Source organism: Sinocyclocheilus grahami, unplaced genomic scaffold, assembly GCF_001515645.1.
Source record: "Sinocyclocheilus grahami isolate Dianchi unplaced genomic scaffold, SAMN03320097.WGS_v1.1 scaffold223.1, whole genome shotgun sequence".
Taxonomy (NCBI): Eukaryota; Metazoa; Chordata; class Actinopteri; order Cypriniformes; family Cyprinidae; genus Sinocyclocheilus; species Sinocyclocheilus grahami.
In genome coordinates this window covers 1,134,801-1,149,581 of record NW_015505402.1, presented here as the reverse complement: position 1 = coordinate 1,149,581, position 14,781 = coordinate 1,134,801, and the positions used below count along the sequence as shown (strand labels likewise).

The 14,781-nt window shown below is 36.8% G+C and overlaps 1 protein-coding gene across 1 annotated transcript; it reads left to right on the top strand.

The window, feature by feature from the left end:
* Window positions 1-908: 908 nt before the first annotated feature.
* On the top strand, window positions 909-12,877 carry npepl1 (aminopeptidase like 1). The gene is made up of 12 exons (XM_016287598.1): window positions 909-1,130; window positions 1,765-1,950; window positions 2,865-3,035; window positions 3,157-3,246; window positions 8,041-8,122; window positions 8,399-8,541; window positions 8,787-8,864; window positions 9,884-9,984; window positions 10,079-10,202; window positions 11,183-11,359; window positions 12,031-12,141; window positions 12,226-12,877. The coding sequence occupies exons 1-12, from the start codon at window positions 981-983 to the stop codon at window positions 12,388-12,390; spliced, it is 1,578 nt and encodes a 525-aa protein (XP_016143084.1). The 5' UTR covers window positions 909-980; the 3' UTR covers window positions 12,391-12,877.
* The last annotated feature ends 1,904 nt before the right edge of the window (window positions 12,878-14,781 follow it).

The following is a 14,781-nucleotide window of genomic DNA, read 5'->3' as shown; positions in this document are numbered from 1 at the left end:
CTGGTGTTGTCACTACCGTATCGTTCAGTCTGACCTTTGAACTTAAACTGGACTTACTGAAGTTCAGTTGGGTCTGCTGACTGACTGTACAACTACTGTTCCTTGTACAAGATGAAATTATTTATTTAAGATGCAAATATGTGTACAGAGTTTATGGAGTTCTATTGTTGTCTATTGGTAGTCCAGAGTCTTTTTTTCTTTGTATGTTGTAATGATTTACTTTTTGTCCTTTCAAAAATCAATTCCTGTTGGCTTTTGTGAAGGGTAATTGCACCACTACTGTATTGATGGGGTTAAATCATGAAGTTGGCCATGTTATTTTATAAATACAGAGACCGTTTATTCTTATGTAATTTTAGAAGGTTTGAAAACAATATAACTGCACATTCAAAGCTTAAATCCATTTCATGTGATTTACTCCATGGTTTTGGCGTGAAACCCAGTGTGAATATAATATTTTTCTGCCATTATGTTACTACTGTAAGCTATCTGAACCTTCTGTAAACGCTGAACAGGTTTTTAATGAAATTAAAACAAATATATATAAAGATGCATGGTGTGTAGTATTTTATAAAGGCATTGATACCAAACAATATACAAAATGTATGATACAAAAAATATATATTTCGTCTAAACGTTCAACAAAAATTTGATTTTTTTTTTTTCCAGACTATGGTTTCATAGGTAATGCGTTACAGGGTTCAACTGTATTTGGTCATAATTAAAAAGGTGTTAATGCCACTTGCTATGTGATACTTTGATACTGAATTATTACCATATTCAAACACCACTGGTACTCCAAGATACTTCAAGTAATGTTATTACAGTAATACGCTCTGCCGTTTTATAAGCACTTCCTTGTTCGAAAACCTGAAATAAATATCTAAATAGCGCGGTCAGCACAAGGGCTCGCGAGACGGGCAGGAGAAGCGGAAGGTCAAAGTGCATCTTCCCTCTGAAGAGACTCATTCTGGCGGAAGATGGCGAACGTCCTGCTGGAGTTCAAGGCTTCTGCCGCGGACTCAGAGCCGCTGAACCGCCCGGTCCTCGTCGTCGGCCAGCTCGCTAACCTGCAACAGACCAACTGGACCCAGGTGAAAGGAAAACTGCAGCCGGTGGTCACCAAAGAGGTACGTAATGTTAAATAAAAAGTAACTGAGCTTGTAAACACATATTGACGTTAGCTTACCGGCTAAAGTTGGAGAAATCTGCCTCTTCTGACTGGTGTTGTGTAACAGACCGCTGCATTTACTGATGGAAACAACCAGTTTAACGAGAGAAGATGTTATTATTCTAGAGACGAACCGTTACAAATTTCAATAAAATGACACTTTTCACAGTCATCATATTTCTTTCCACTAACATCATAGCAATATCATGGTATTTTGGACATACCTTTTTTATGTTTAACATGTGCAGTGGTGATATTCATATTGAACATATTTTGGAGAACTATATAAATCTGTTAGCATTACTGCCATACAACCACAGCCCTTATATTTATTCCTTAGTTTTTCTTAAATCCGCCCTATCATGTTGTTTAGTTAAAGGAAACACTTAAGTTAGTCAAGTAAACATTTATCATCAGCGCAAGATTTCCTGATAGACTTGATGGTCTGGATTGTTATTGCATTTATTATCAGCATGCAATTTTACTTAATAATGTATATTAGGTTTCAGGTACACTGGCAAACAATATCGCATGTTATTATAATTTTCCGCTGCATATTTTCATTTATGTGTTCTGTGTGTTTTTGCTTTCAGATATGGCAGGCGGCATTGGCCTCTCTGAATCCCAACCCTACGGATAGTTGCCCGCTGTATTTGAGTTTTGCAGCCGTGGCGGCCCTTCCTTCACGAGTCAGTCGTCACAACAGCCCATCATCTGCACACTTCCTCACCCGGCTCGTCCGTACCTGCCTGCCCGCCGGCAACAACCGATGCATCGTGGTCAGTCTCATTTTACACTATTATTAATATGCTTAGAACTCTTATTTTGTTCAAATGGACCTGGAAAATATTTCAGCAGTTTCAGATTGCGTTGGTCTTGAAAGCATGTGTCTCAGTGGTTAGTCTTCATTTAACTTTTCTGTTGCTCATAATTTCCATGTGACGCACACAATCTTTGGATCTCCTTCACGCTCATATAAATACAGTAACACTTTCATTTAAAATACCGGTTTAAAATCAGTTTCTAATTTTTTAAAACCGTATCCGCCATGATTTGTGTTTTAGTTTTTTGGTAAAAGACAGATTTGTAACTGTAATTCATATGTAATTATGTATTTAAATTATTTCTGAAGGAACAGGATGGGCTGCTGAAAATTCAGCATTGCCATCAAATGAATAAATTGCTTTCTAAAAGATATTCGAATAGAAAAGTTATTTAAAATGGTTATAATATTTCACAATATTGCTGTTTTTCTGCATTGCTTTATCAGATAAATGCAGCCTTGGTGAGAGGCTTATTTTAAAAAACGTTTTATTTATCCACATTTATATACAAATTATTTATAATATAAGAAAAAAATTAAGTATGTAAAATAAATATGTATATAATTTTTGATGACAGATGAGTTACAGATCTGTCTTCTAAGTCTGATACCACAGTCTGATTAGAGAAATTAATTTCATGGCTCAGTTTAAAAAAAAGAAAAGAGAGGTAAAAATCATGTTTATAGTAATGCTATTTACAATGGAATGAAATGGTGAACATTAAAATACAGCCACAACACTTTAAATGTTAAAATGAGATAAATGTGCAGTTATTTTCTATTCTATTCTATTTATTTGATGCAGCTCAACTTTAAACATTTCTTTACATTTGACATTAGCTAAAATGGTGGGTTTGTTTGGTTTTTCAGATGGTGTGTGAGCGCTCTGATGTGTTTGCATCAGCATGTGCCATTGCCCGAGCTTTCCCGCTCTTCACCCGCCGTTCAGCATCTTCTCGCAGGACAGAGAAGAAGCACGTCACTGTGGAGTTTGTGACTGTGGGTCAGGACAACGGCCCGCTGGAGGTCTCCACACTAGAGGTAAAGCATTAAAGTGTTCAGAGCTACCTTCCTGTGCCTCAGATTAAGTTGGTTGCGAGATAATTTATGATTATGCATCATTATATCACATCCATTTGAATGTGCAAGTGGTTGTTTCCAGTGTCTTGCCAGTGCGGCGGATGGAGTTCGTCTGGCTGCTCGAGTTGTGGACACTCCATGCAGTGAAATGAATACTGATGACTTTCTGAAGGCAAGCATTTCTACTCGCAGTTTCTGTGAAACAGTATTATTATATATTATTATAGTATTGTATTTCAATTTCACAAAGAAACGTACAGTATTTTGTCCAAGCAATAATAAAAGGACACAATTTATCATTTGTCTTAAATCTCATTTTGTTAAAAAAAAATCATGAATCGTGAGTTGAGTGAATCGCTAAATCCCTATTTAACACAGTTAAGCTGAGTGGTTGTTTCCAGTGTCTTGCCAGTGCGGCGGATGGAGTTCGTCTGGCTGCTCGAGTTGTGGACACTCCATGCAGTGAAATGAATACTGATGACTTTCTGAAGGCAAGCATTTCTACTCGCAGTTTCTGTGAAACAGTATTATTATATATTATTATAGTATTGTATTTCAATTTCACAAAGAAACGTACAGTATTTTGTCCAAGCAATAATAAAAGGACACAATTTATCATTTGTCTTAAATCTCATTTTGTAAAAAAAAAATCATGAATCGTGAGTTGAGTGAATCGCTAAATCCCTATTTAACACAGTTAAGCTTAATAGAAATGTTTATTTCAGTTTTAGTAATTTTAGTACTTGAATTTATTTTATTTTAGTTTGCACTGCAGGCTTTAAGATTCAGATCGAGATTCCTTTATTTGTCATTTTTATGCTCCACATAAAACGAAATTGTGTTACACACATCCCCCACTCAGTAATTCAGTGCAAAACTATAAAATAAATAGCTAATAAGAATACTAATAAAGCTAAAGTAGAATAAAAAAGGGCAGTGTCTTGAGTGCAAATGATAATTTTCAGAAAAGAACACACACTAATGAAACGATGGAGCTGGGCAGTGCGGCGTAATTGAAAGAATGTTAATATGAGTTAATATGAGCCTGAAAGGAGAGAGATAAATTGAAAATAACACCTAGATTTTTAACCGTAAAAGATGATCTAATAAGAGTACCATCTATTTCACAAGAAAAGTCATTAGGAATGTTTAGTTTAAAAAAATTAGAGGTTAGCCAATCTTTTATTTTATGTACACAAGCAGAGATTTTGTCAACTTAAGTGGATAGAGCGGGCCTATTTTCAATGTGATCAGCATATTAATGGTAATTAAAGCCATGTTGTTACAGGATTTGATGCAGGGGTAGTATGTAAATAATGAATAGTAGTCGGCCTAGAACAGATTCCTGGGGGACACCTTGCTTCAAATTGGCAGACCAGAAATACCCACATCTGAGAGGCGGGAAATAAGTCTTAAAAGTCTTAAATCAGAGCAGAAAATCTTAAATTCATAAAGTTATGGCAATTTTGCATGCGTTTCAAAAAATGAATATCTTTCTCAGTGTTTCAGTACAAATAGCCTACCTAAACATGCTTAAATCAAGATGCATTTACTTGAGATGCAAATGTAACATTTAGGGCCCTATTTTAACGATCTAAGCACATGGTCTAAATCCACTTTTGCTAGTATAATGACGGGAAAAACGGCGCATGGTCTAAAGGTGTTGTCCTATGTCACTATGGTGTTTAAATGGTGTCAAATCTGACGCACATGATATGAGCGCACAGAACAGTATCCGCGCGCGGAAAACCATCCTTGCGAGGGGGACATTTCTGCACCGCGAGTGCACAGAACAGTATCCGCGTGCAAAAAAGCGTTCTCGCGAGAACGCCTGCTCGCTTGTCAAGTTGACTTTTGAGACTTGATCAAATGTCAGATGTCTCCGCTCCTGTGATTGGTCATTTTCAACACCGCTTAAGTCATGACCTTAGGAATAGTTTTTATTTTATTTCTATTCAATAATTAATCATGTATAAACAACATGGCAACACCAATACATATTTGCATGAAACATAAGGAATAGTCTATAGTCATTTCAATAATTGAGAATCAATTTACAGTCTGTTTAGAATACTATAAATCCGTTTTTGAAGGATCACAGGACACTAAATATTACTATTCACAAATACTAGTCCATATCGTGATATGATTAGGTGCGCAGTCCTACTTTGTTTTACATGCAGAAAATGTCATGACCTGCCGCGTTAAACAGTAAATTACGTTTTAATGACTAGATTCTAAGATCACGTCTGCATTTTCAGCATCGCGGATATCATAGGACTTTAAAAATATTATGCGGACCTCCTGGCTATTATATACTCCACTTTGAGAACCCATGTTTTAAGGGTTGGTCAGCTAGCTTTAGCAAACTAAACATTTAGCTAGCTAGCCATTTACAGTACATAGAAAAAATACCTTCAAAAAAAGTAAAATGGAATCACTGAAAGGTTTGAGGCTTACTTGCTCTGACATGATGGTATGGATGAAACCATACGTTAATCTGTTTATATCTCTATAAACAACACTGGCTGGAGCAGAGTGTGGAAACCAGGCATGATACGTGTCAGTGATGAAACCAGCCAATCAAATGTCATGGTCGGTGTTGACTGATCACAGGAGCGGAGACATCTGACATTTGATCCCCAACTCCAAAGTCTCAAATGTTAACTTGAGAGCCAGCAGGGGTTAAGCAGTTGAGAGGGCATAGAGAAGGGCCCTGTCCCAAATGGCACCCTAAACCCTCGCGGTCTTCCTGTGAGTCCGCACTTTCATGACATAACGCCGGTTTGACTGTCGTGTAGAAGTCTGCTGCGGAGCTCACGAGCACCCTTCTGAACGCTAAAATGACAAATGGGACACCCTACGGCAGGGTTTCTCAAATCTTACCCTGGAGAGTCAATGCGCTGCAGAGTTTAGCTCCAACCCTGATCAAACTCACCTACCTGTGATTTTTCTAATAATCCTGAAGACATTGATTAGCATGCTCAGGTGTGTTTGATTAGGGTTAGAGCTAAACTCTGCAGGAAAGTGGATCTTGTGGGCCAGATTTGAGGATCCCTGCCCTACGGTCTCGTGGACTTAACGGACACGCGCACAAGGCGGCCATTGTAAGTCTGTAAGACCGCAAGTGCACATGAAGTGTTCCATTTGGGACAGGGCCAGGGTCGAGCGAGCGCAACTCAGCGCCATTCTCACGAGAGCTCAGTTTTGCACGCGGATACTGTTCTGTGCGCTCATATCACATGTGCGAGATTTGACACTATTTAAACGCCATACTATTTACACGGCGGTATTTGCAAGAGCTCCAGAGAGGAAACGTATCTGCTTGTGCGCAAGCAAATGGGCCTAATTCTGATAGGTGCAATGACTATCCATTATGACATGTAGGCATTTTTATATATTTTTTTTAGCCTACACAATAAGAATCTTTTACATTGTAATCCTCAATTTGTAATATTTGGCATGTTTGTGTGCTGCTGCTGCTGTGTGTAATAAGCAGAGTGTACGTGCGTTGTAGACACGCCTATAGGCGCATATTACTAACGCGCTCTTTAAATTAACAAAAAAATACTGCGCCATTGACTTTAGACCAGGTTTAACTTGGTCAATGGCGCGACCTATTTCAGTTGCCTGGTGCGCAAGTAGGTATAACTGCAGACCGGGGATCTCCAAAATGGGGCGTGAACTCAGAGTGGGCAGAACCTCCAAAATGGGGCGGGGTCTCCTTGCGCAAAGACTTTCACCATTGGCTCTGGCTTTAGCCAATTGTTATTGACTTGCATTTCAAAATAAAACTTTATAAATTAAACATTGTTTCTAGTTCATCTAAAATAAAATATGCTATATAAATAAATATTCCCCATGAGAGCAGAGCCCAAAGCTTGTGGCCAGTGGTGTTCGGACTGGAGTTTGAACCTCTGCTTCATGATATAAACGGAAATCACCCACAAGCGCTCCCAGCGCAGGGGAACGATTTTACTCTGTCGCTTTGTTCCAAGCAACGGGGGCGTCCCAGGGCTCGAAATTCACTGGGTAGAGGAAGGTAGTGACGCTGGGTGTAACTAAAACAGTGCCATCGTCCGGTGAGGTCCGGTTGGAGAGTTACGGAAAAATCTCTTATAGCATAATCTTATTAACTGTTTATCTCCTGAACTTCAACTTTCTTTACCACGCTATTCAATCCTGCCGTACAGTCCATTTCACTGGTTAAGGTTAGGGTCAGGTGTGGGGTAGGTTTAGGGGTTAGCATTTTTTGTAGCATAGTGTAGGAAATCAACAATTTAATTGACACAACCAATAAAATTTTTAGAATCAGCTGTGGGGCAGAGTTTGCACTGAAGTGGATTGGGGGAAAAATTGCGCATGCATTTCATGTGCCTGTCTGTCAATGGGAGGAAGCCATGCCCTATTTTGGAGCTCCCACCCTGATTTGGAGTTCCCTCCCCCATTTGGAGATCTCCAGGCTGCAGTTATACCCTTCTCCCGGTGCGGGCTTGGCAGAAGTGCTGATTGAGGGTGCACAACGGCCACAGAGCACCCTTCTGAATGTTAAGATGACGAATGGGATTCGGTGGCTATTGTAAGTCCGTAAAACTGCAAGTGCACATGAAGTGTTCCATTTGGGACAGGGCCAATGTGGCGCAGGGCATGAAAATAGCTGCGTCAGGCTGAAACTAGCAAAAAACACTTGCGTCGCCTTGCATTGCGCTGGATGTATGATAGGGCCCATAGTCTTGAAAAATTGAACAAATTTAAGTTTTTATGCTTAAAACAAGAAAAAAAAATCTGTCAATTGAGAATGAGAAAGTGTTTTTAAGTTTAGGTTTTCTCATAGAGTATTTTTATTTTTTTTATTTCAATTAACAAAAACTTTTTAATAGTTTTAGTTACCTCTAACAACACTGCTGTGTGAAATGCATGCTGAAATTGCTTTTCCACTCATGATACATTATGCAATCTTCTGCAGGAAATCAAGGTAGTGGGGAATGAATTAGGCATCACTCCAACTATAATTCGAGGAGAGGAACTGAAACAAAAGGGCTTTGGAGGTAATCTTAAGTTTCTTCTTTAAAAAGGCAGCAGATTGCAACATTCTCTGATCTATGATGAAAAAGATGAGCTTGCAATCTCATCACAAGGTGAGTGAATGTATGTGTTATTTCAGAACTGCTTGGTGGTGCTTCTTTCAGATTAATTTTTTCTGGCACGTAAAGAAAAATCATGCATGCTATTTTAAGCTTGAAAATGCGTTTTGTTTTGCGTGACACCAGATAACCGTTATCTCTGTGCATATGTTCATGCGTGCAAAATCACTCTCTCTTTAGGTATCTATGGAGTTGGTAAAGCTGCCCAGCATCCTCCTGCATTGGCTGTGCTCAGCCACACTCCCCCAGGAGCCACACAGACCATTGCCTGGGTGGGCAAAGGCATTGTGTATGACACCGGCGGTCTCAGCATCAAGGGCAAAGTAAATACTGCGCCTTACTGTCTGCCTAGTGCATTAAAAGATGGGCAGAATGCTCAATAATAGTATATATTTTTTCTTTTTAATTTTTTTTGTTTTTTCTGGTATTAATATTAAATTACATATTTTGCAATGTTGTTTGGTGCTGCTAGAGGCACAGAAATGACACCCTTCACCTTTAAACACCACATTTGACTCCTTTTAGGCTTATTTGTTATTTGTACAATAAATTTTTCTCCCCTTTATAGACCACAATGCCAGGAATGAAGAGAGACTGTGGAGGAGCCGCAGCCATTTTAGGAGCTTTTAAAGCTACTGTTAAACAGGTACTGATTATTTTGATAGCTAACAGATCTGGCTGCTAAACTTCTCTACATTAAAAGTCCTAACCCCGGTTTCAGGTGGTCTGCTCACAAGTGGGCAGCCAAGACGGCTAGCACTTTACACCTAGTATTAATGTGTGTCTGCAGTCACCATTTAATATTTTGTTTATGGGAGGGTGTCTCATTTCACATGTAAGTGTGTGTGATGTTAGTTTACCAAATGTGTTCAGTGAAGACTTGTATTCACTAGTGCTCAAAAGTTTGGGGTCGGTAAGATTTTGTTTTTCAATGAAATATCTTTCAGTGCTAACCAAAGCTGCATTTATTTGATAAAAATAGTTTAAAACATTTTAACTGTTTACAATTTAAAATAACTCTTTTCTATTATATATTTTTTTAAATATAACTTATTCCTGTGATCAAAGCTGAATTTTCAGCATCATTACTCTAGTCTTCAGTGTCACATGATCCTTCAGAAATCATTCTAATATGCTGATTTGCTTGTTATTATCAAAGTTGAAACAGTTGTGCTGCTTAATATTTCTGTGGAAACCATTATATATTTTTTCCGGATTGTTTGGTGAATAGAAAGTTCAAAACAACAGCATTTATTTGAAATCGATATCTTTTGTAACATTATAAATGTCTTTGCTGTCACTTTTGCTCAATTAATTGCATCACTGCTGAATAAAAGTCCCTAAACAATCGTACAGACCCCCGAACGTTTAAAATGTCGTTTGTTTTTAGCATTTTTCTAGGTTATTGTTTTGGTGCAGTGATTATGCGTTGCATGAATGATGCATTAGTGTTTACATTACATATGTGACCTAGCCGTATTTATCCATGACCTCATGGTGTAAGCGAACCTGTTTACATCTGCATTTGTGATCACATTGCACAAAACAGATGTTAATATCAGGTGTAACCTTAATTTATTTTTATTTTGATAGCTAACAGCTTAATTTAGTTTTATTTTAATGCCTGTTGGAAGTTCAGACATTGACTTATGCTGCATGTCTCAGGGCTTTAAGGACAATCTTCATGCAGTTTTCTGCCTAGCTGAGAACTCAGTGGGACCTACAGCCACTCGACCAGATGATATACACACTCTCTACTCTGGAAAGTAAGTTTTGGCATCCCAGTGAAAACATCTTCCATGTGTCCTAACCAGCAATGCAGTTTGCCTATAACTGAGGTGTGTTTCTGTTGTTTTTCAGAACAGTGGAGATAAACAACACGGATGCTGAAGGGAGGCTGGTGCTCTCTGATGGTGTTGTATATGCGAACAAAGATCTCTCTGCAGACATCATACTGGACATGGCGACGCTGACCGGTGCTCAGGTGCGTTGGTGTTGACACATTAGTGTGTGAGGATCTTCTGAATGCACTTGCTTGCTTCTCTTATTAGTAAAAGGGTGATAATTCTATATTCAGTTTCAGTGCAGTCATTCCATCTTCTTTGTGTACAAGTCTTTACAGGTTTTGACTGAGAACAAGATATTGTATATTGATATGTTTAAGGCAGGCTTTCTGGGACAGATTTCTTTTCAAGCTAAGCGTAAAAAGAGAAATCAGTGTCGCATGATATCAGGAGGAATTGGAGGAATTCCAGAACCCATACCAGTTCTCTGTTTATCAGCTAACACGTATCGCTGTTTCAATCTGCTTTATGGCTGTTGCACTTTGGATTTTGGCAAAACTCAAAAATTAAAACAAAATTTAAAAATATAAATAAGTTAAATTTATGTCCTGTGTGTTCATAATCATGTGATGGAGACTCTTTTTTTGAAGAGTGGCCACTGAATCACTTCTTTTTGTTTTTTTGTCATGCATTTTAGTCAGTAGTGCTGACCAAAAAATTGCATTGATTAGACAGCAACATGTAAAAAAAAAAAAAAACTATACTTTTATTCAGCAAGGATGGATTAAATTGATCAAAAGTGAGACTAAAGACATTTATAATGTTTTCAACTTTCTATTCATCAAAGAATCCTAACAAAAGAATTATTACATGTTTTCACAAAACTTTTAAGCAGCACAGTTGTTTTCATCATTGATAATAATAATTGTTTCTTAAGCAGTAAATCAGCATATTCGAATGATTTCTGAAGGATCATGTGACACTGAAAACTGGAGTAATGATGCTGAAAATTCAGCTTTGTCATCACAAGAATAAATTGTTTTCAAATAGAAAACAGTTGTTTTAAATCATAATAATATTTAATAATATAATTGTTTTTAAATCAAGTTCCCAGTCAATAAAATGATGTCCCATACTACTCCAATATCCTATCTCTTGTGTTTTCTGTTTCCCGCTGCAGGGAATCTCCACGGGGAAGTATCACGCTGCTGTGATGACCAATAGTGAGCAGTGGGAAGCTGCTTGTGTGAGAGCGGGCCGCAGCAGCGGAGACCTGGCACATCCTCTGGTCTACTGCCCCGAGCTTCACTTCAGTGAATTCACCTCAGCTGTGGCTGACATGAAGAACTCTGTGGCGGTGAGGAAACAGAAGAGATGGGAAGATTAAGAAGTGAAAGGGGATAAAGAGAGTGTGCTTTTATTTCCCACAAATGTTCGTTATAGGGATGGAAGTTACCGGAATTGTGCACCATACAGTGCATAATAATTGTTTACCGTTAGGACATGAGGGACTTTTTAGCTTTTACTTTGTGTATTTTGTTTTGTTTTACTTTGCTTTTTAATTTTTTTATTTTGTTTTGCTTATTTTATATTTTTACATAGTGTTTTATTTTACTTTATTAAAATTTTATTCATTTTTTAACTTCTCATTTTCTTTTTTTACTTTTTTATAGATTTTTTTACCTTTTTTATTTACATTTTACATTTTTATAGTTTTGTTTACTTTTTTACATTTTTATTTTACTTATTTAAATATTAAATATTTGTTATTACATTATTTCACTTTTTCTTTTCTTTTATTTTTACATTTTTAGTTAATCTTTTACTTTTTATAATTTTTTTTACTTTTTTACTTTTTCTTTATTTAATATTTGATTTATTTTATTGTTTTATTGTAACTTTTATTTATTTTATTTTATTGCTGTCTGAATTGGAATTTTCAGTTCTTCACAACCTATTCAATTTAAATTAATTTGAATAGTAATTTGATTTGATTTGAGTTAGTTGGAGCATATTTTGTGTCTGCAGGACCGTGAGAATGCGCAGAGCTCCTGTGCTGGCCTCTTCATTGGCTCTCATCTGGGTTTTGATTGGCCAGGCGTTTGGGTACATGTGGACATCGCTTCACCAGTCCACACTGTGAGTATAGACTGAGCATGAACTGAAATGATGCGTATTTCTCCCAAGAACTGTTAATAATTGATCAGTGTGGATTGTGGACAGGGGGAGCGTGCCACTGGTTTCGGTGTGGCCATGCTCTTGGCTCTGTTTGGCCAGGCGTCTGAGGACCCCTTGCTCAAATCTGTGTCCCCTTTGGGTGCCGCCACAGCCAAAACTGCCTCTGAAGACCAGATGGAGAGGGACTGCAAGAGGAGAAGACTTGTCTAAGATGATTTCAAACTGTTCTTAATCTTCAAAAATATTAAATATCAGTCATGCCTTGTAAAAGTTGTATCCATTAGACACACACACCCCTTGCTCTACCCCGTCCTGTACTGACCACCTCAGATAACCTCCCTCAGTAAAGCTTATACACATAGTTATGAATTTAATTAAAAGTGCAACGTTGTCTCGATGTTTCGTAATGTACATGTGGATATCTTTCACAGTTTGCCATATGAATGTCGTAGGAACATCTGTCAGCAAATACTGTATTGAGGTCTTCAACATCTTTCTTTTTTCAATCAGAAAGTGTTTCAAATGCAGTCATTTGATTTTGATTTGATTTGATTGACACGATCACAATGTTAGTGATGTTTTTGACTCTAAATTTGTGCTGGCGATATTCACTTTTGATGCCAATTTTGTAAGTGTGGCAAATGAAGAATATGGAATGTGAATGACAAAAAACCTTTCAGAGTAAATGGTCAAAAAACAACAACATTTGTTCACAATTATTTTCTCTGCTATATGTCTGCAATTACTCAGAAAATCTACAGATTGTGACATCATCATCATCAAAATTTGAATGCAAAGGGAAATAACATCACAATCAATTTCTCACCACCAATTAATTTACAGATTTTAAAATTAACATTAAAACTATTTCTATGGAATGTAATAATAACAGTTGCTGACCTTTGTGTAATCATTAATTAGAAATTATTTGGAAATAATATATTTAGTCCATTAATTTTTCCCAGCAAACATTCATCTAAGGTTTCATCTAAAACCACAAAAAATATAAAATTAACATTAAATGATACATAGATGTATTATGTATGCGTGTATGTGTAGATATATAATTTTGCATTTACATTTTAATGACAATTATAGATAGGTGTGTGTGTACATATGTATTGACTTTTTTTTTTTTTAAAAGGTATTTAAATGTTAAAGTATTTACACATCCTGGTAGTCTTTGTTAGACTGTCTATGTCCAGCTATTGTAATGTAGAGTGTATATATATACAAAAAAGGGCAAATACAGGAAGTCTTTACCTTTAGTAGTTTTACAGTCTTTTATAATTGTGTCTTTAAATAATCAGTAAAGTAGTTTGGAATGTATTATTAATAAATGGAAAACATGTCTGCCAACTCAAAAGTAATATAACACGCAGGAAGCTATTATTTATTCATTTATTGTTTGTGATAAAAATAGGAAATTATATCCTATATATAGTTTTATTTTATACTAACTTAGTGAAATATGCATTGATTTTAATTCTTTAAACAACATAATGTGGGATGTAGGTTTCATTGTCCAGGAATTTGTTTAATCTGTAAAACTGCACAATGCCATTTTGTGATAATATTTATTATAAACTACCTATACCCTCTTTGGTTTTGTATGCAGGTTAAGGAGTTCAGACAATTGCACAGCTTGTGGTCCAGCAGAAAAGCTGTTGTTAAATGCTTCTGAGGTTCAGAGGCCTCAGCATGCTTCACGAACGCAGGACATTTTAGAGCTGTGAGTGTAGAAGACGTCCATTCTTCTGCTGGACTCCATAGACGACTGTAAAACCACATCCTCTAGTGTAACTAAGCTCCTGCGCAAGGATTTGATAGTTTAGACACATTTACAATAAATCTGATAACAGAGATGAACAGGATAGGTGTTTGAATAATTCGACTGTATTATGTAGTATGGAATTTAGCTTAATAAACCATTTTAGAAAAATAAGATGGCTTTATTTTTGTGAGAGAAGGAAGACTTGCCGGGTCTTTTCTGCGTTGTGGAAGTGCATGTGATCTTCTGGTCTGAAGACCACAACTTTGCTATTTCTACCTTAATGTTGAAGGTTTACGTGGCTCACGTCGCAAAGAAACCCCTTGACCTGTTTCCTTCATTTTTTGGCTGGACTTTGTTCTGCCATGTCTGATGGATAGCAGCTGTTAACTTCCTTTTTCAAGTTAAATTGGAGCAGTTGACACATGAACATACAGCAAACAATATCTCAGCTGACCAGACATCATCATATAATGTTCAAATTGTTAGATCAAGCAAAACTCTTTCTACATTTTTTTTCTAGTCCTTACCAAAGATCATAAAGTGTTCCCTTTAAATGGTGTTTATTTAAGAGGTACATCAAGCTCTTTATCACTCTCACTGGAACCACAAACACTCTGATAACTTACTCAAACCAACTCTGCATTTAGAAAAATATATTTCAAATTTAGCTAATGAAAACATTAACATCTAAACAATAAAGTGTCTATTATCATGCACACTGAGCTACTATTATCCCTTACAGAAAACTATTGTGGCATTGAAACAGTTATGGTACTGGACAGCAATACTATGTTTTGTTTTTTTTAAATACCATGATACTAATAATT

Bases quoted from the DNA above. Each gene is read 5' to 3' on its own strand.
- npepl1 (XM_016287598.1), top strand. From the start codon at position 981: ATGGCGAACGTCCTGCTGGAGTTCAAGGCTTCTGCCGCGGACTCAGAG. The intron at 3,036-3,156 runs GTAAAGCATTAA...GGTTGTTTCCAG, and splicing joins TGGAGGTCTCCACACTAGAG to TGTCTTGCCAGTGCGGCGGA. The intron at 8,542-8,786 runs GTAAATACTGCG...TCCCCTTTATAG, and splicing joins GTCTCAGCATCAAGGGCAAA to ACCACAATGCCAGGAATGAA.